This window comes from Artemia sp. Qi Xiang Cuo, chromosome 15 (assembly GCF_049724085.1).
Source record: "Artemia sp. Qi Xiang Cuo chromosome 15, ASM4972408v1, whole genome shotgun sequence".
In the NCBI taxonomy this organism is placed as follows: Eukaryota; Metazoa; Arthropoda; class Branchiopoda; order Anostraca; family Artemiidae; genus Artemia; species Artemia sp. Qi Xiang Cuo.
Window position 1 is genome coordinate 46,981,846 of NC_142808.1, and position 22,271 is coordinate 47,004,116.

At 35.1% G+C, this 22,271-nt stretch overlaps 1 protein-coding gene across 1 annotated transcript in view; it reads right to left on the reverse strand.

Moving 5' to 3' along the window:
- Positions 1-21,986, reverse strand: part of LOC148943745 (uncharacterized) — a 36,896-nt gene extending 14,910 nt beyond the window's left edge. The window contains exons 1-4 of the mRNA XM_089100920.1: positions 21,925-21,986; positions 10,369-10,447; positions 6,319-6,483; positions 5,211-5,348 (exon numbers count right to left, since the gene is read on the reverse strand). Of these exons, the coding sequence (XP_088957046.1) occupies positions 5,211-5,348; positions 6,319-6,483; positions 10,369-10,438 (373 nt within the window). The 5' untranslated portion in view covers positions 10,439-10,447; positions 21,925-21,986. The remainder of the gene's footprint in view (positions 1-5,210; positions 5,349-6,318; positions 6,484-10,368; positions 10,448-21,924) is intronic.
- Between the last annotated feature and the right edge of the window lie 285 nt (positions 21,987-22,271).

Consider the following 22,271-nt stretch of genomic DNA (forward strand, 5'->3'; position numbering starts at 1 on the left):
ATCGAATGAGCCCCCTTTGAAGTTTCTACGACGACCCCTTCCATATGAAGTGCCTCTGGGGAAAAAATAATGAAAATAAGCATAATAATAAATAATAAAACATTTGAGCCGAATAAACATTGACCTTTGCTTTTGGCAACGCTACAGCGTTGCCTCTGATAGCATTCGTTGTTGGGAAACATCTCGCAGTGGCACTAAAGAATTTTTTCTGGTGGGGGGGGGGGGGTCAGAGGAGGAGGTTAGAGAGGATGATCATTAAATGGGGGATGCATAATTAGGAAAAGGGGTATTTTTATGAAGGGGGCACCAGATTTATATCATTATTTAAAAAACTACCAGAAATTAAATTAAAAAAAAGTTTTTTTCAACTGAAAGTAAGAAGCAACATTAAAACTAAAATTGAACAGAAATTGTTACCTACATGAGGGATGTCAGCCTCCTGTCAATTCCTCGATCTTTATGGTAGAGCTTTTTTTAGTACTTTAAAAAGAAGCATCTGTTATGGCTCAACGGCCTTTTCGATTCAGATATTTGTGATTCTAGCGTAAAGAGCGAGATATTGACTAGGAGGAGAACCCCCTCATATACGTAATAACATATACGTAAAAAAAAAAAAAAAATACAATAAAAAAAAAAGCGATACTGCTCAATAGTAATCGAAACTTCAAAAAACGGAATTTGGATTTCAATAAACATCAAAAGGATGGGCTTATAATGTTGATTCTAAATCTATAAAGTTCCTAAAGCTTAGTATTAGTCATAAAAGGCTACGAGCCTAAAAGAATTAACCTGATTTTGGAAAAAGGGAGGAAATGCCCTCTATAAGTGAAAGAATTTTCAAAAAAATCACACCATAAGAATCAGCATATCGGAAAACCTGATTACATAGGTTTCAAGCTCATATCTGCAAAAATGTGCAAATTTGTATTTTTTGCCAGAAGAAAGATCACAGATGCGTGTTCATTTTTTTTTTTTTTCAGTGGTAATCATACCGACCCAGTGGTCCTAGAGCATCAAGAGAGGGCTCATTAAACGGAAATTAAAAGTTATAGTTCTCTTTTTATGTGACCAAAAATGCTGAAGGGCAACTAGGCCCCTACCCCTGCCCTTTTTCTCCCAATTTCGTCTGATCAAAATTTTGAGATGGCCATTCTGTTCAGTGTAGTTGAAAAACCCAACAAATATACCTTTGAGGGTTACAAATTCCCCCTAGAGCCCTTATGGAAAGGTCTAAAGTTACAAAATTTGCCAATTGTATACGTATAAGATACGAGTCGACGTTTCAGTTACTGGGTGTTTTTACAGGGACAAGTAGCAAACTTGTCGCCAAACATTGCTACAGCGGGGATCGAACCCTGGTGCTCCGTATTGGCAATCAGAGCATCAATCCACTGTACTACAATAGGTTTGTTTAAGTATTGTATTTTTCATTGGGACCTCTGCACATTTTTTTTTTGAGGGGAGAGGGGCGGGAGAATTTTCTGCTAGGGTTTTTTCCACAGGGAGAATTTTCCAGGGGGAGGGAATTTTCCAGGGAGTAAACTTTTCAGGGTAAATTTTACACTGGGGGAATTTGCCAGAATTCCAATACGAAATTCTTTTTATGTGTCTTGCTTTCATTTTGCCGTCTCATTTTTACGCATGGACATGTTAAGTTAAAGGTAATTGTGTGGGGTAAATTATCACCGAGATTGAATTATCTAAAGAATATTTATTATTATTATTATTTATTGGAAAACCCGTCATACAAAAAAGGAAAAGGAAAAGGGAAAGAGCAATAAGAAAAAAAAGTAATACACATAAATATAGGAGTTATACATGTGGTTTTTAGTGACAAACGCTAGAGCAAAGATCTAAATCAGCTCTTAGAACAAATTACACAAAACGAGAAAGAAAAAATCAATTATTCACTGCTCTGTGGGTACGCGACATGTTTCTTTTTTTAGGCTCCTAAATACTGAACAAACATAAATAATATGAACATCATTGCATCAAGCCGCAATTGGTAAAATAAATAAACCAAATAATCATCAGTGAATTAAAAAAGATATACAGTAGATAATCATATCAACTAGTGTAAATATGACAAGAAACGGTAAAAACAATTAAACGACACTTTCGCCCGCTGGTCTAAAACTCGGATCACTCTCAACAAATTATTAATTTACTCCGATATACATAAATAACAGAAACAAGGAAATTATTCAATCACGGATCCTTTTACAACTTTACTTAAAGCAATATGCTTAAAAGAACCGATAATTAATAAACAATTAAATTATTAGTAATATACGCAATATATTATCAAAAAAATGATACCAAAATTGAGAATAACCAGCGTCACTTAAATTGGACTCGTACCAAAAGAGACTAAATCATCAATCAGTTTAAAAACTGCAACAATTACACTAAGCGCGAAAACAAACACTTAAAAAAACAAAACACAACAAATACATCTCAACTACTGGGCCAGTACTGACGACCAGGGATGTTCAACTTCATTAAACGGGAATTATAAGCACGAATTTGCTTTTCAACGGCTATAATGGGGTAAGCAAAGCTGAATTTTCCAATTAGATAAGAAGTGCGTGTGCAAGCGGGAAAAGGTTAAAGATATTTTGTGAAACGGATGAAAACTGAATGAATTTTGACTTGTCAGAATTTGTGAGCATTTTCTAAAACGGCGATATGTACAGATAATGTGGTAGAGCGAAAGAGTTAAAAAGTTTCGAGAGAAGATGGCGGTTGAACCGTAACTTATTAGTTACAAAAGAAGCATATGATGACCCAACTCTACGCTCAATGTGAGCAATTAATAGCTGTCGCGTGTGCATTACTGACGAACCAATGGGAAGACCGAGGTAGGTGATATGATCTACTGGCTCAATCCTACTATTTCCGAGAGGAATATCCCTAGGCAACACTTGCTTCCAATTGAAGAATACAACTTCGGACTTTTCAGCATTGAACTGAAGACCCAGTTTTGCATACTCAGATTGTAGCGTTGCGAAAATCTCGCTTATGCGCTGGATTTCTGTAGGGAGTCAGATTTCCTGGCATTATTTAAAAAACGATCAGAAATTAAATGAAAATATAAATTTCTTCAACTGAAAGTGAGAAACATTATTAAAACTTAAAACAAACAGAAATTATTATGTATATGTGGGGGTTGCCCCCTCCTCAACACCTTACTCTTTAGGCTAAAGCTTGAATTTTGTCCCAATTCTTTATGAACGACTCCTGAAACACAAGGGTTGTTTAATTAGAACAATCATAAGTTTTTTTTTAAAGTACTAAAAACTGTAGCGTGAAGAGCAAGGTGTTGAAGAGGGGCTTATCCACATCTCATGCAGGAAAAAATAAAGATTCTTGTGTTTCAAACAGTTCGTGGTAACAAATCAAACTTTTTTTTGTTAACGAACTTAAATTAAGACGCGACTCGGCTCAATAGTAACCGAAATACCAATAGATACATCAAAAGAATCAGATTTTTTTGCTGATTTCAAATATATAGATTTTTATTAAGTTTAATCTTACCCATCAAAAGTTACGCACCTGAGAAAATGTGCCTTATTTTCGAAAAAAGGGGGAAACGCCCCCTAAAAGTCATTGAACTCTAATGAAAATAACACCATCCAATTCAGCGTATCAGACAACCCTACTATAAAAATTTCAAGCTCCTACCTGCAAAAATATGGAATTTTGAATTTTATGCCAGAAGAAAGATTACGGGTGATCGTATCGACCCAGTGGTCCTAGAATATAGCGGGTAGGCTCATTCAAACGGAAATTAAAACTTCTAGTGCCCTTATTAAGTGACCGACAAAATAGAGGGCAAATAGGACCCCTCCCACGCTCATTGTTTCCCAAAGTCACCCGATCAAAATTTTGAGATAGCCATTTGGTTCAGCATGGTCGAAAAATACAATAAATATGTCTCTGAAGATGACTTAATCCCCTACAGTCCCCGGGGGAAGGTTTGCAAGTTATGAACTTTGCCCAATGTTTACACATATAGTATTGGTTATTGGGAAGTATACAGAATTTTTTCTGGTAGTGGAGGGGGGGGGGTTTACGTAGGAAGATATTCCCATGGAGGAAGTTTTCAAGGAGGAAGGGACATTGCTATGAAGGGGGCGCCAGATTTTCCAGCCTTATTTAGAAAAAACGATCAGAAATTAAATTAAAAAAAAAAACAATTTTTCAACTGAAAGTAAGGAGCAAAATCAAAACTTAAAACGAACAGAGATTATTACGTATATTATTGGGTTCACCCCCTAGTCATTACTACGCTCTTTACACTAAAGTTTTTTTGTACTTTCATCAGCGCTATTTATTCTGATTAAAACGGCCTTTGTGATTAAGGGGTCCTTCCTAAAGAGCTGGAACAGAATCTAAATTTTGGCTTAAAGAACGAGATATTGACTAGGGGGCGAACCCCCTAATATACGTAATAAAGGTATACGAATACAGAAGTTTGTTACGTATGTTACGCCAGATCAAAATTTCGAGAAAGCCATTTAGCCAAAAAAAGTAAAATTAATATGCAAATTTCATTTTAATTATTCATGTAGGCACTGGAAAATCATAGAAAGCTGTTCAAGGACTCAAAAAATAAACCTTATATCATATCGTTTTGTTGTGCTCCTAGACTCGAAAAGGCCGTCATTACAAATAAGAGTAATCGGAGCTGTATTGGAGCTTTGATCTAAATATTGGAAGTAAAAAATTAATTAAATGATTTCTGGAGCTAACCCCTCCTCCCTCCCTACTTGCTTCTACGACTAAGCTATAACCGATTTGACTTATCTAGCTCCAGTAAAAATACTATATAAAAAGTACCAAGTCTTATTTTCTTTTTTGGTGATTTTTTTTTTGTGATTTTCAATGAAAAAAATCTTGGTTTCCAATGACTTTTTGTTTTCAGTGATCCCATGTCTGTCCTATTTACAGATGTAGAGGGTGTATTCTTATCCATTTTGAATGTTGTAAAACAAGGACATCTTGTAATGAACTGATAGATTTTGGGAAGTAAAAAAACTCTTACCTATTAGGGGAAACAATTTGACTTGAGCAAACGTGGCGAAACAGGAAGTATAGAACATTTTCGTAATTTTGCCATTAACTAGGCTCACCTATTTGCTTGATGATAAGGTTTTTAAGGCGGTTTTAACCTATAACCAAATTACCACTGCATATTCAAAACTTACCTTCATTACGGCTATCTGTTTCCTGGGAGTCAGCGGGGGATACAGAAAAACTTTGCGAAATACCAAGAGGTAGTTGATGTTCCAGCGTCAATTCCGAATTGGATGTTCCGGTTTCACTTGTCAAGGTACCTTCATCTTCTGCAACAAAACACATATTAAAAATCATCTAAAACCAACAAATACGCAGAAAATATTGCTATTCAAGTTCATTTGACCCTTATTCATATGAAAAATTAACTGACCCAGATAAATAACCGACATTGGGAGTCTTCAGATTCACAATAAAACTAAAACGATGGTTGAATAGCATATATATTTATTATATCTGACTATTTTCCATTAATCCAAGACCGATAAATTCCTTTTAATGCTGATCAAAATTTCTTGATGAGCTGATATAAGTATAACAAAGCGAGTTTTTTTTTTACACAACTTCGTTAATGCAAACCATCATTCAAAATTTCGAGAGGCTGTCAAAAACTTTAGCATTTTGGTACACAGCAGGAAATAATTTTGGGTCTACTTTTAAGACAAGGGATAAATGTCATACAGTAGATGATACACCCCTCATCTTTGCAGTATTTTGTTGGCATCATTTGCAGGTCGGTGGACCCACTATTCCGTATACCAACTTAAAACAAATTTGAGGGTACGATAAATTCAGTTTCATGTTAACTACAAAAAAGAACCTGCAAGCAAGAATAAATCGTCAGAGCACGATCATCTTCTTCATAAAGGATTTAGAAAATGAAAAGCAGTTCTTACCAAAACGGTCCATTTTCTGCTTGATTCAATATTTATAAACCATCTTGAAATCAGAATAATGAACAAAATTAAACATTTATTTAGGAGAAATATAAACACTACAGTTTTAATCTACAATCTCCAGCTTTTTGAAAAGTAATATTTACCATTTTGAAAAACTTCCCACTAGATACCAAATCTAGTTAAGCAAACAGCAACAGTTTTGAATGAAATAAGAGAAACATTCCACCTTAAGATTTGACTAAATTCCTTGAATTAAATCGTACTTGCCCTTGCTTAGTCTTTTAACCAAAATATAACTTGGTTTGTTTCATTCTAATGTAAACAAACGTTAAAGATGTACCTTCATTATCCGAACATGTAGCTCCCAATTCCTGGGTGTCAGCGTCAAACTTACATGGTCCTGAAAAGCCAGGAAAAGTATTCAGAGGAGCACCTTCACGTTTAGGGGACAGCAATTGGTCAGGAATGTCAAAGAGCAGCTCACATTCATTTGATGAAGCATCTTCTAAAATAAAACAAATGATAGGGACAAATACTAGGACATACACAATACTAACAAGCAAGGCAGTACCCACCGGGGTGGGGGTTTGACCCCCCCCCCCAAATGTTTGTTTGACTCGTAAAAACGTAACGAAAATGGATATCAACAAATTTTTGTATGTGTTTTTTTTTTTAGGTTTTTTTGTGTAGCCCCCCGATAAAATCTTTAAGTAAAACCCCCTCCGAAAAAAAATCCCCCTCAAGAAAAGAAAATCACAGCAAAAATTGATTTTCTCGTGGATGATAATACTGTTTGAAGAGAGTGAAGTGAGAACAGAAGAGAGCAAGAGCGAGTAGCAAGAGCCGTATAGGTATCAGCCGGCCTACAGGCATTAAATTACTCGAAACAGGCAGCTCGAGTACTCGCACTTCCCACAAGCTATCCAATTCCATCTTTTCTTCTTTCCCTTTTGTTCTGTGTTATTATGTTTGTTATACGAAAACCAAGAGTATTATATTCCTTAGCAATTTTAGCAAAAAAAATATATATATATATATAATGATTGCGTTGATGTTGATGGCAAAAAAAGAAAGGAAGAAAATAAAAGAGCCTTTTTGTTTATCTGATGGTTGAATTGATTTTTGATGCATCTTTGTGTATTCAGAAGAAACCTCTTAGAAGCCGAAAGGAGTCTTTCATAGATTCTAGGTGATATTTTTTCGGAAAAAGAAGAAGTGTTTCGACTTTTCCATTTTCTCTAATCGTCTGAAACTGGGTAATGCTTACTCGAGCTAAAAAAAAAACTTTTTTATTTCAGGTTTAATTAAAGTTTTTCACCAATAATGATTTACTTTATATAATAATTCCCGAAAACAAGAAGAAAATTCATTTCCAAAACTGTTCCAAAAAAGGTCATATTATCAGGCATAGACTCCCAAAAAACTGTGTGCGCTAACCGAGTTTGGCTGTTATTGGTACAGGCTTTCTGGTCCTTTTTAATAAAAAAAACACAAGCAAATCTTTACAGACTAGTTAGTCATATATATAGGACATTTTTGGAAGAAAAGTTGGGATATTATATTTGGCACTACACTTACGGCCAGAGGTTTTTAATTTTTTTTTTTTCCTTCCAACAAACTGAGTGTTCTCTTAGATACAAATTTTCTTTCACAATTTTTGTATTTAGAGGGGGCAACAGCAAAATATATATTATTTATAATTATATTTGTTTTGCTTACTTCTATCTACTGTCAACAGGCTTTTGTACTCCTGTGTAACAAACAGGAACTGAAGCAAAAAATAACTAGTAAATACTGAAAACCAGTTACATTACAAACATTTTCTTTTGTATTTATTACAACATTGAAAACCAAAATGAAAAACCAAAATGAAAGTGAAATATAATCTTGAACCAACAAGCCTTCAGCACTTAATATAAATATATGTCAAATATTCAGTTTAAGTTTACTAGTTTTTTCCAAGACTTTTCAATACACAAATAGTTTTCACTACAAAAAAGAGTTTTGCTACTGCCCCCTTTCCTAACTGTAAAAGTGTAAAGTCTATTGCATTATTGCGCTTTACTGAAAACGAAATATCTTACAAATATTGTATTTTTGTTCTTATTAAGACAATGAAAATAAAAATGAAAGTGAAATAAAGTCTTGAACTGATGATTTTTCTGCAATCAATTTCATTATATATCAAATATTCAGTTTAATTTTATTAGTTCTTTCCAAGACTGTTTAAGCCACATATAGTTTTCAGTAAAGCGCAAATGACGCAGCAGGCTTTATACGTTTACAATTAGGGAAGGGGACAGTAAGTAGTCACCTGTTTGTAGTGATTTTTGTCTGTTTTAAGCTTGATTTGCACATCTTATTTAAGTTTTACTCGTTTTAAGATTTATTTATTAACTCATGTTAGTACCTGTTTATGCTTGCGATTGCTTGTATGTTTTGTAAATTGTATGTTTTGATTAAATATTTAATATATAGTTGGTTAGGTTAGTTCCGCATTGTGTTCCACGTTCTATGCCAAGTTCAGTGTTTCTATAGAATAACCTTACGAGGTGTGTAAAGAAAGTAGTGTAAAATGTTATAGCCTCTTAAGACAACTATATATGTTACGGTGAAATAGCGAAACCCGGAGAATCTCGACTTTTACCGGTGAATATCAACAAACAAATAGTCGCTTGGTGTATGTCCGAAATGTTAGCTGAATGTAAATGTCGACACTAACTGCGCAATAATGGCGATTTTGTATTTTCTTCTTCGTAATTCAGTCACCTCTTTCTGAGTGGTGATTCAGTCACCTCTTTCTTCGCCTCTTTCTGAGTGGAATGAAAATAATGAAATTTAAAAATTTACTTAATTTTACAGTATGCTGAGAAAAAAATGAGAAAAACAAAAATAGTAATAAAAAACTTACAAAATTATGTGATTAAAATCTTATTTTTTCTTACTACAAACTTATTACACCCTCTACATCTGCAAATAGAACAGGAATGGAGTAATTGAAAAAAGAATGGCAGGTATACATGAAATCTAATTTTCTGAATGAAAAAAGAAAAAATTCATTGAAAATGGAAATAGGACTTAGTGCTTTTTATAATCAGATTTTTAATACAACTAGATCGATTAAATTTATTGTAGTTTGGTGATTGAAGTCGGTTGGGAGTAAAAGGGGGGCGTATCTACTTGGGGAATTGTTTAATGTTAACTGTTATCTACTTGAGAAATTGTTTAATGCTAATTGTTTAATGTTTTCTATGATTGATTATTTAATTTCTGTTCATTTTGGTTTTCATTTATTCTTTTAATAATAATTTCGTTCTGCTGATCTTAGGTTTAATATAGTCTTTACTTTTGTTAAAAAAACTTCTTTTATGGAGTTTTTTTAAAATTAATTTCAATTCGTTTTTAATTGCCAAAATTTTGATGTTTCTCAACGTTCTTTTGAAAAAGAGGACATGGGGTGGGCTAGTTGCACTGTAATCGCTTTTTATTCTTAGAATGCGAACTAGAACTTTCCATTTCCAATGAAATGAGGCTAATCCAAAGTTTATACAACCACTCCATGAATAAAACCTTACATTTCCCTGGGGCATAACTTATATTCCTTGCCCAAGGATTCAATGGCGTTTTGTCATTCCTGGAGGCAGAGGCATTGTTATATGATAGGTTAGTGGGTGTGGGGAGAGATAGTTGCCCTTAAGTTACTCTTAAACCCTTTAAAAGGAAACTATAAGTTTAATTTCCAATCAAATGAGCCTTCTCCAAATTTTATAAAACCACCCCTTCCTTAAAAGCCCTATATACGCCTGGGTAATAACTTACAACACTTTCCCCCGGAATTTTGGGGGTTGTGCTGACCTCAAAAGTTTTGTCATCTGATCTTTTGGACTATTTTGAACAAAATAGCTATTTCAAAATTTTGATTGGATACATTTTGGAAAAAGAGAGTGGGTGTGTGTGTGTGTGGGGGGGGGGGGGGTTAGTTGCCCACCAAACAATTTTGACTCTTAATAAGGGCAATAGAACTTCCAATTTCAAATTGAAAGAGGCCCCTCTAAAGTTTATACCATATGAAATGCCTCTGGTAAAAACTAATAATAATAAAACATTGCAGACTTATCGCCTTTACTATAGGCAACTGCCTCCGACATTGTCAAGCCACTTGGACACCATCTAAAGATAATTTTGAAAAACACAATAATACAGTGAAGATAAGAGACCAAAGTTGGCCGTTCAGAAAAATTTCTGGCAGCCATATAAATCAGCTTAAATACTTTAAATACTTTCTAAGACCACACTGGCTATACATGACGTATGAAACATAAATAACGATTTCATACATAAATCAGCTTTCTTTTTATTTTATCCCAAAAAAATGTAATTGGAAACTTACCAATTTTGACAACAGAAGCCTCAGAGAGGGTGATGACTTCAGCCATATTTGGAATTTGGGGTAAGTCCATAGGAAATATCTGAAAAGAGATAATACCGCTTGCAAAATCTTAAACAACACTTGGATATTAGTAGCCTAAGATAGGTTTGAAAACAGTGAAATTTCACTGCTGCTGAAGTAGGAGGTAGATCTTTGGGATAGAAGGAAGCTGTAGATGATGATATTTTCTGCTGGAAGACTCGGTATCGGTAACTATCAATATTGTCAGTAGATTTTACACGTACAATATACAAAGTGCAACCTCTCCTGGTGCTTTCACCTCTTCTTTTAAAGCATCAATTCAAGAAAATGTTGAACCATTTTCCCTAAACTGTTCTATGTCTCTCAACTAGTTAAGCGCAATCACTGCTTTTATGTAGGAGGGAAGTTGTGTCACAGCCAAGAATTGCATGAGCAAAAGGAAAAAATTTGCAACTTTTCCTTCCCAATCTTCTTAACAATGGCTTCAATACTCCACGATGCACCTGAAGTGGTTGCCTTAGGCTCAGCTTTCAGGAAGACCTTGTGGAATACAGTGATAAAGTAACAGCACCAACAAGTTGGTATGGTCACCAATAAATACAGTGTTCATAGTCTTTAAATACTCAACCGCTGCAACCACAATAAGCAAGTCAGCGTCAGCTATATCTTGGACGGTTCTCAGACCTTTGCCCCATAAATAATCAGAAAGTATAGCCTACTGATGAAACAGGCTTTATTCTTTATACACACAAGAAAATTCCTCTTTTTTGGTCGTCCGTCTCATTTCTTGACTAAACAGTACTTCCCATCCAGTGATAAAGTTACTCCTAAGATAAGTCATCTTTTATCAAAGCAGCTATGTCGTAGCTATCAAAGACAATAATGGCGTCTAGATATTCGGGTGAAACGTAGTTCTAGTATCAATCGAATATCTCCGAATATTTTTCTTTCTTTACCTAGAGAATCATGTGAAGAAAAGTGTTCCTGTCTAAAAAGTTGGTGCAAATCAGACTATATTTTACCCCAATAGCATCAATTTATAAAAGTCATTTGATAGCTTTTTGGTGGCTCTGGTTTATTTGGCTTTCGGAGCAAGCCAGAATCATCAAAAAGCAATGCAGGATAGGAGCTAAGTTCATATTTAAGTGAAGATTCTTTGTCCATATTCAGTCTTTAGGATACCATTAGAAGACACTGAAACAGCAATGAAGGGTCAATAAGGACTGCCTGGTCCTTCTGTTTGAACAAATGCTCCTTCAGAGATTTCCCTACCAGTCTCTCCGCAATTTTTTTCCTGAGTTCCACTGCTTCGTTAGTAATCACGTTTTCTACAGCAGTCAAGCCAAAAGCAAGGTTTCAAAACGACAGCGGATCACCCTCAAAAGGAGACAACTACTTGACAAAATCAATAAATATTTGTACGTCTTTGCAGCCCCTCTGCTGCCCTGAAATACAAGACTTTGCGTTGGTTGCTTGTGTGATACAAAAAATTCGTCAGTTCTTGCATCAGAAGATTAACTTGAGCAACTGCTGGACGTCCCATGACCTACTGAAGTCTCTGTACTCTTGTCATTCCTCTACCTCTATTCAATCCCGTTGCTGTTTTCAGACTTCTCACCAGTTCTTGTTCTATGACCAAATCTGTACATACACAGGCTCAAAATATGTCTGATCTTCTCACAAGATGCAAGCCTTTTTTGAACGACTGGAAAAGTGTTGGGCTTGTATGTTCAAGTCTGTTAGTCTGCTGTAGGTACAGTCTTGCCAACTTTGTGTAGTTGTTATGACCAGCTGCTGCAAGGTGAGGGATTATGTCAGAAACTGTTCGTAATGAAATTTCCATTGACCTGTACGTTCAGCCATGAAAAAATTTGGAAGAATGGCAACCATGTCCAAGTTATTTGTGGAGACTTTAAAGCCCACAGCCTTTTGTGGGGGAATAAACCGGCAAATAAAGCCGGTAAGTTCATTGAGCTTATGACTTCAAATTATACTGAATTAGCTGTTGCTACCCCTCCAAACCTGAATACATATTTCAACCCCAAAAGTGGCAGTTTCTCTACAATTGACCTACAAATTATGTCATTAAATATTTTGAATAAAATTTATATAAATAAAATTGATAGTCTATGTACTGACCACTTTGCTATAGTTTGCTTCCTAAATAAACCTGCTGAAACTCTAACACATACCTTCAAATATATTAACACTAAAGCAAATTTGCCTATGTTCCAAAATAAGCTAAATGATGAAATTACAAGTTTCACCCAAAATTCATGCATTTCAAATGCAACAGCTGACACACATGCTGAAGTTTTGGCATCTTTACTAATAAATACAGCTAATCATGCTATCCCCAGGACAACACCGAGGAAAACCTTCCCTAAACACATTCGCAAAGCATGGTGGACGAATGAGTGCCAAAATAAATGGAGAACAAAAAAGGCAGCTAGGAGAACATTCCTAAAAAAACCATCACCTACTACGTATTTAAGAAAATTACAAGCAGAATCTAATCTAAAAAGGACTGTAATAAATGCTAAATATAACTACTGGAATAATTTTGCAAATCGTCTCTCCAGAAAAACACATGAGCCAATTATACATTAAGTCATAAGCCACATCTGTGGGAAAAAGACTTCCCCCAACCCACTCCTGTATGAGCTTATACATAATAATACCCATTATGACAATGATAATGAAAAAGCTAAGTCATTTGCCACTCTTTTTGTTAATAAGCTAACATCAAATAATTTCAGCAAAACATCCCCAATTCCTATGAACCCAAGTTACCAACCTCGTCCAGGATACGAGTATATAACCAGCCCATTTTCAATACAGGAAATGAATAATGCAATACATCATATTAGGACCAAGACTAGCAGCAGCTATGACAATATACACCCTAGATGGATAAAAAAAATCTCACCCCTTCATACAAATAGGAACTTCTAAATTGTTATAATCATGCTTGGTCGTTGTTGGGAGGAGGAGGTTTATCTTGAATTTGGGTTGAATAAAGAGGATTTGAAGAATTTGTTTTTGGTAAGAGGGGATAGCTTGGATATAGACAAGAGAAGGAAATTTTTGGGAAAGTTTAGGCTGGCGGCTGGCCTTTATTTTTGCCCAATGTGTGGATTGGTGAATGAAAACTTGTTTCATTTTGTATCCGAGTGTGAAGAGCTGTCTGAGTTGCGGAATGAATGTTTTGGACGAGTGTTTGGGAGTAAATGCTGGTTAATTAAGTGGATGGCTGAGAGGAATGCATGTGCTATTAAACAGTTGTGTAAGTTTCTTTGTTTAGGGATTAAATATAGGAAATTATGTTTGAGGGGATAGCCTGATACTATTTTTTTATTTAAATTTTATTATATGGTGTTTTTTGGTTAAAAGTCAAACCTTGGTGTTTCTTTTTTTTTGTTTTGTTGTTCCTTTTTTTTCCTTTTTTGATTTTTACTATCTAAAGTTGTATTTTGTTCCTGAGTGTTGGTTTGTAGATTGTATTATGTGTTGCTATGGCCCACAGGCTTTTTGCAATAAATCTTATCTTATCTATGTTCCCCAATATCTGGAAATGTTTGTCCCTCCTACCAATCCTAAAGAAAAATAAACCCAAAAATAACCCTGAGTCTTATAGGCCTATAATGATCACTACTGTGATGGGGAAACTAATAGAGAAAATGATCTATTACCGACTCCTTTGGTTTGTTGAAAAAAAAATAAAATGAAACCTCACACCCAAACTGGTTTCTGGAAACACGACTCCTCAACAGATGCCTTCATATTGTTAACAAATGCAATAAATAAATCATTCTCAAAAAATAATGTCCTAGTTGCAGCTTTCATAGATTTTGAAGGGGCATATGACAATGTGAACCACCAAATCCTTTTAATTAAACTTGCAAACCTTGGACTACCCCCCAAGCTAGTATCTTTTATAAAATCTTTCATAGAATTGCAAAGTTTCATTGTTTGTGTAGGTTCATCCTCTTCACCCCCAAAAGAGAATAACCAAAAGGCCTACCTCAGGGAGCAGTCCTCAGCTGCCTCCTCTTTGCCCTATATCTCTGGGACATGAACCTCCCCCACACAAATCTACAATATGCTGATGATCTGGTACTATGGTCATCTGGCAACACCTTTGAGATTGCACAGTCAAAGGTGCAAAAGTCACTCTTCCAATTTGAAAAATTTTCTCAATATCCAGATTTACCCATTGAACCCATCAAGTCAAAAATAATCCAATTTCACCAAAAGCAAAATCATGGTAATGTAAGACTAACTCTAAATGGAACAACTATTCCAGAAGATAATCATATGAATTACCTAGGTCTCATGCTTGACCAAAAACTTAATTTCCACCTCCACATTTCAAACACAATAAAAATATGCTATAGAAAAACAAGTATACTAAAAAGACTTCTTTCCACACCCTGGGGATGTAAGGAGAAAGCCTTACTCCAGTTTTATAAGTCAAATATAAGACCCCATATTGACTATGGGCTCATCATCTATGGTGCATGTGCAAAAACCCAGATACATAAAATTGAAACAATACAAAACAATATAATATGTCTCATATTTGGTCTTAGCATACCCACAAGCACCAAGTTTCTGCTCATGGAGAGTGGATTAACAACAATAAGGGAGAGATGCAGCTTTCTCTTGATAAAACATCTTAAAAAAATTGAATCAAATAGCTCACATACACTACATAATTGGTTAAGAAATCCAGCCATGTATAGAGGCATTGCAGATGAGTATGCCAATATTCAGAAGAAGTTCTCTGTACCCACAAAGTCTATTGCACCTACTTTCCCCTAATCCCCTCCATGGAATTGGTCAGTTCCCATAATAAATACTAATTTCTCAAAGTGGACTAAAGATTTAACCCCCATTGCTTTTATCCAGAAAAAACTTGCTGAACATAATACAATTACATACAAAAACCTTTTCCTGATTTTTGTTGATGGGTCCAAACTGAATGAGAAGGTAGCAAGTGGTGCTTTCCTTCCTCACCTGAATATTGCAATGGGTGAGAGATTGTATAATAATGTATCTATAATGTCTGCAGAGTTAAATGCCATAATCATGTCATTAGAACACCTTATGAAAAACCAATCCTTGATTGCTAATTCAAATAATATTATAGTTTATTCTGACTCTTTGTCAAGCCTTGAGTTGCTGTCTTCAGCTCCTCAGTATAAGTTGGATATTGACTCTTATCATTGTCTTAGTATTATAGATGATCTTGCTTCAAGTGGCATAAAAACTTATCTCAAGTATATCCCTAGCCACTCTGGTATAAGTGGTTATCATCAGGTTGATGAAAAAGGAAAAAATGCTATAAATATTGACCAGCCAAGTGGGAGACCAATCCCCATTAGAGATATATTTACCGATGGAGACTATCAGATGTTATGTTTAATAAGAATAATCATAATCTTTCACCCTTTCCCAATAAGTATTTTTCTTAAATTTATCACAGAATTTGTTTTGGAACAAATGGATTAAATTTTCTTGCATTCTCTTATCAGTTTCCCAACTCAAGTCGTTCAGGTCCATTTTCCCCTCTTTACAAGTATTGTAATATGAATAATAAAACAATTGACCACTGCCTATTTGAATGTAATATGCTGACGTCTGCACAGCATACCTACATTGTAAACTGTTAAAGGGCTTCAAACATCACAAAATCTCACTATCAGCCAAGAGCCTAGCCAACTATACCTGCACACAGAGCACAGAAACCAACATCTATCATCTCATATTTGAACTCCTTGATTCAAAAGATCTACTGAAAGATATCTAATAAATAAGAGGCAACCAAGCCAGTAGCTCTGTAGCCCACAGAGTGAAGCAAACGGAAAAAGGCTAAATAGTAACAACTGAAAAGCCCACCTGCATGAAATAGAAGAAGAAGAAATATGTCCAAGTAATGCATCCACAGTTTTCCTGTTCAAGTCTCCTGACGTCATTCTGATTAAAGAGCAAATGGAAAAGCTTTGACTTTGAGACTGAAAGCCTGGGAGATATGTTTAAGAGAAGCTTGTCCATCTATTCCTTTCTAATATAAAGTCTTTGACTTCACTAAGCGCAGCGGTTTTCAATGAAAGTTCTACATTCAATTCAAGTTCTACACCTGAATCCAGTTAAGTACTACGTCTTAAATGGTAAGGGCTCGCAGTGCTTAAGAAACAGCCTTATCACTTAGAAGATGAGGAATTGTACCAGAATTGAACATTAATTCAAAGATTTTTTCCAGGCCAGATCCATCCATCAAATATCCCAATGGCACTGACAAAACCCAAAGGATTTGGATTCCTCCTAGTCTAGCCACTACTTTTGCGCTGCTACTAGCAGGTCCTTCTGCAGCAATAACCTTCATGGAATTCAACCACAATGGCTGGTCAAAGGTAACAACCAGAGTAAACTCATACCGTTCATCCTGTTGGGCAATGAATGTCAGTGTAGAAAGGATACAATTCTTGTTACTTGAAGGAAGGTAAATCATAGCAAGAAAAAAATGTTGGCTTTACCGGGATGGCCTCTGACCATGACTGATTGCATTGTTTCAATCCAACCTGGTTTAGGTTTTTAGAGATGCCACAATATGAGCAAAAGACTATGTAAGTTTGAAATCTTATCTTCTTTGGATCCTGGATGAAGAAAATCATAATTCATTATCAAAAGGACAGAATCGTTTGACTTTCTATGGACAATTAATATTCTTACAGTTATGTTTATTTCCTCATCAGTAACCTCCTGCCTATGCATACTTTTTAAGATGAGTTTCAGCCCTAGGCTTATAGCAGCAATGATGCCCATGGCATGAAAGGTGTTTCTACAATCGAGAGCACATATGTTGTGATCAACGTTGTCCACCATGTATTGGACCAGACTGTCAGAAGTAATTCCTTGCAGTTTGATTCCATAATAAACGGAAGCATTTTTCTCAAACTTCAAAATATGAGGGGCAAAACCTCAGCAAATTCAATGTATCAATGAAGAATTTGGAGGAATAGTGATAATGCATTTGAATTTGTCTTCTTTTAAACTCAAATGTTGGCAAAATGGGTCAGCTTGTTCACATGCATGACTGCATCTATTAAATAATTTCTGACCAAGAGTGTTGAAGAACATTACAGATCCCAGACATTTTTGAGAAGGGTGCAAAATCATTTATATGATTTGGTGTGCGTTGGGGGGGGGGGATATGCAAGAGACTAGGACACAGGGTTTTCCAAGCAATTTGGCATAAGAAGTGTAGATTTTTTTCTCCACGGATCCAACTTTGTGTAATATCCAATGTATATTAATGCACGTTTTATCCTGCGCGTGTGTGTGTGGTGGGGGGGGGGGGCACTCAGGGATAGTAAAAACACAGAACTGAGTTTCACAAGCAAAATAATTAGCAACTTTTTTCAAATAATGCAGGGTAAATTGCTACTTTTCAGGCAACTCTCATACCATAAGCAAAATTAAAGGAATAAAAAAAAGATAATCAAGGTTAACAACTCCTGTAGCCTCTATTATCTGCTTGAATGGAATGCTATTTCCCAAAAAATGATTCACACAATAAAGTCACTTTTTTTTAGTTTGACAAAGATTCACAATTTATTGAGACACTTATGACTAGGCCTAAATTGCCTTTAGTTATTCTACTGTCCAAACTGAAAATGTTGTTTCACAGATTTAACTAATACTATCATGGAATAAACTTAACTCTTTTAGTAAAACTATTTGGCTGGACTTGAAGGCAATATTCATGTTAAACATCAACTAAAACAAACTTCTGTTTGCTACTACTTCTAAATTAAAAAAAAAAGTAGTTTAAAATCTAGAGATGGGGTGGGGTAGTTTTGTTTCAATGAGAGTAAAAAGAAAAGGGATATTTTCTTGAAATTACCAAAATAAGCATTTCCCTGTTTTAATCCATTTCAAAATATATTTTAAATTTTATTTATCCTTAAATTTTGGAAGCATATTTTAATTCTTTTTTTGGGGTCTAGGTGCCCCCCCCCCCCGCTTGAAAATTTTCCCCAGGACAATTTTTTTATGTCAATTAGAAGGGAAATTTATATTTGATCCCTCTTAATTTCTGGGAATATTTATGGTCTTTAGTGTTCTTATGAAAGTAAAGAGTAATATTAAACCCCAAAATGAGAAAAATTTATTCTGTATAGGAGGAAGATGGCAGGGGATGCCCTTCTTCATCTCACATCTCATGGTCATTGAAACTTTGGAGGATGTACTTTCTCTTAATTGGGAAGTTTTTATAATGTAGAAATGATACAGGCATTGCAAAAACAGAAATATGTTATTCAATTTCAATGGTTACTCTTACAATTTTGTCCAGTTGGTAAATGGAGTGGGGTTGTATTATGAACTACAATTAATTTATTTTTCTGGTGATCTAATGTTAGCTATCAAACACATTTTTTTAGTACAGTAAAAAGAAAACTTTTAGTTACCAGTTTGAAAAAACATAACAATTGGGCAGGATATTCAAAATTGCATTCAAAAACAAAACCCATTTATGTTCAAAATCCATGAAAAACCAGTTTTCCCATAAATTGAATTGACCCCAACAAAATCAAGAATCAATAACTGCATGGGAAATATAAATATAGGCTATAGATTTGGGAAAGGTTAGAAAGATTAGGCAGGGCTAGATAAAGGGCAATTTGAGCAATTGGGCCCCACATTACTATCAAAATGAACAAAAAAAATATTAGAAATTAAAAGCAAATTGTTTTTGACAATAAAGAATAAATTATCAGAGATTGAAATAACTAATATATTTGTTTAAAGTTTTCATTACTGGATGAGATTTATTAATGTCTTTATTATTATATGACATGCACTGTATAATAAAGAAGACCAATACCCACAAAAGTTCATATCACTGATTTTAACTAGGATAGTTCTATATTAGAAATTTTGCACTGTGTATGTACACCAACTACAATGCAGGAATATTTTATTTAAACATTTAATATATATAGAGGACCTCACAAAAAAATCTCAGCAGGTCCTGTACCTATTTAATCTACCTGACATTAGGTTAAAATTGAATTTGCAAGTAAAGCAATTACCCCATTAAACTTGGAAAGAGCATAACAAAGGCATCAAGTGGTATGCTACTACTACTACTAACAACCCACCACAGCACCAAGCCGCCTGAGGCCAACACAGCTATGTACACCTCCTCCATCCCAATCTATTCAAAGCCTTGCTTTTTACACCCTCCCAGGATGTTTCCATTTCCTTTACATCTTTCTTTATAATATCTTCCCACCCCAGATTAGGACAACCTGCTTTCTGTTTAGCCCTAGACAGTTGGCTTAAAAGGACAATCTTTGGGAATCTGTCATTCTTCATCCACACAATGTGCCCTAGCCACCTCAAGTTTTCCATTATAGCCCTAGAAAGCAGTATTGAACCACATTTTTTTTGTAGAGCCAACTGCTTGAAATACAGTCAGTTAGCCAGGTACCCAAAACAATCTATAGGCAATCTCTCTGGAAAACATTTAGTAAATCTTCATCTGCTTTTCAGAGCGCCCATACTTCAGAGATATATTTGACCACTGTCATCACCATAGCTTCTAATATTCTAGTCTTGATTTGCAGGCTTATCTTCCTATTCTTCCAAACTTTTTTTAACTGTGAAAAAACACCCTGAGCCTTGGCTATTCTACTTTTAACATCTTCACTGCTCCCACCATCTTTACTAATAATACTACCAAAGGAAGCAAAGCTGCCCACCTGATCAATCTTTTTGTTACCCAACATCACCTTTTCATCTTCACTTATTCCTAGCCTTAGTGACTTAGTCTTCTTATCATTAATTTTCAAACCTATTCTAGCACCCTGAATATTCAAAACCTTTAAAGGTTAATTCATTTTGCTCATACTTTTATCAAAAATGCTTAAATCATCAGCATAATTTCAGCCCATGAGACCTTTTCCTCCGCATTTGATTTTACAGTGTCCCATTGCCTTTCCTGTGCTGCTTAAGACAAAGTTCATCAAAATAATCCATATAAAGGGGGATAGAAAACAACCCTGCTTAGCTTCTGATTTAATACAAAATCAGCAGCTAACCTCATGTCCTACTTTAACCCTAGCAGTGTTATTTTTATACATAGAATTATTCACTTTAATTTATTTGTCTGGTACAACATACAATGATAAAACATTTACTAAATCAATTGGTATGTTCACTTTATTCATAGGTCATTTATGCAAACTGCTCAATATTTACCAACAAATGACATATTAAATTCAGAATGATATGGACAATTGATTCTAGAGTTATGTCCAGCCATTGTCTTTGCATTTTGAATTAGGCGTAGTATGTATCCTAATTAACTTTGATAGATTTTCACTTTGGAGTAAAACTTAGATCCCTATTGATATCTTGTCCTCAGGGCCAATGATGGAAATATTTCACTGAGGAAAACATCAGTTGTCAGTAAATCTATAAATTTGCTGTTAATGGGATAGCAGTAAATTTAGAATATAGGACCATAATGAGATAGCTAGGAAATACACATACTATTTGATTCAGAATTCAATCCTCTATCCAAATATAAAAATAATTCCTGGTGGAAATTAATTCCAGAAATTCTGGAATATCCAGATTAGAAATTTCTGGAATTTGTAAAACCTAGTTTCAGTTTAGTTTTTGACTCACTTGGGATTCAGGGTCTAAGCTGCCACAGCCACAACCTAGCAGCCTGACCTTGAATCCCTTTGTCTCCTGAAAAGCTTGATTTATAGAGACTAGGGAGATTCCAGAGGAAATTGGTGTCATATTTGGATACTACATTGAATTCTGAATCAAAAGGTATAATTATCTCTTAGCTATCTGAGAATCATTCTTCAATCAAAATTTACTGAGAAGGAATGCCTGCAGTAAAGGTGCAGAGATACTGCCCAATAGAACCAGGATATCCAGTGAGAAGTAAGTTGTTTATATCCTCCTTCTACTGCGCAGTATCTCTGCATCCTTAGCCTACAGCCCAATTGACTGAATAGTATACAGCAAGAAATAAGTTGTTTCTATCAGAGGTAGGCTAGCCTAGCTAATCTGCACCTTTACCATAAATTTCTCAAAGGAATTTCCACTTGAAATGACTGTTATATTCAGGTAAATGATTGAATTCTGAATTTAATTGTGTTTATTTCTTAGCTTTTTCATTATAGTTCTATACTCCAAATTTATCTAGCCTACTGCTAAAGGCAGGACATGAGGAGGACTAAATGGTGAAGAAAGTAGACCTAGGGCAACCTACTGACGCATTCAGATAATCCGGATTAGGATTTATGCATGAAAACGTCATATGAACACTTTCCTATTAGACTACTCTGAGTCTGACTGAAGTAGGCTACCTGAATGTACCACTAGCCTAGTCTGGAAAATAGTTCCCTAGGTCAGTTGGGCTTATTTATGCAATCTCCAACATACAAATAATTCCCTTGATTCAAAGGGATACGCAGAAATCAGGCTAATCGCCATGTACAAAACCTTAAAAGTTAATTTTTCCTAGAAAAAATGGCCGTGAAAGGCAAGTTTTGCCTCAATTTCGAAATTTACACTAATAGTAGCCTTGTGACGTCATGACAGGGGAGCCCTATTGGTGATTTGATTGATTATCGACATCTACAACTTGTATGTAGGTTGGTCTTTATCTATCGTTATAGGTAGAATACTTTCACAGCTACGTGAACTGTGGTTTTCCTCGGTTCTTCTCCCCTCAATTCTTCAGTGTTGGACATTATTGGCTCTGCTGTCCAAGGACGTAAGTGTCAATCTGACTTTTCATTCATTTTCCAAAAACAATTTGAAAAAATAAAATTTACTGAATCTATTCT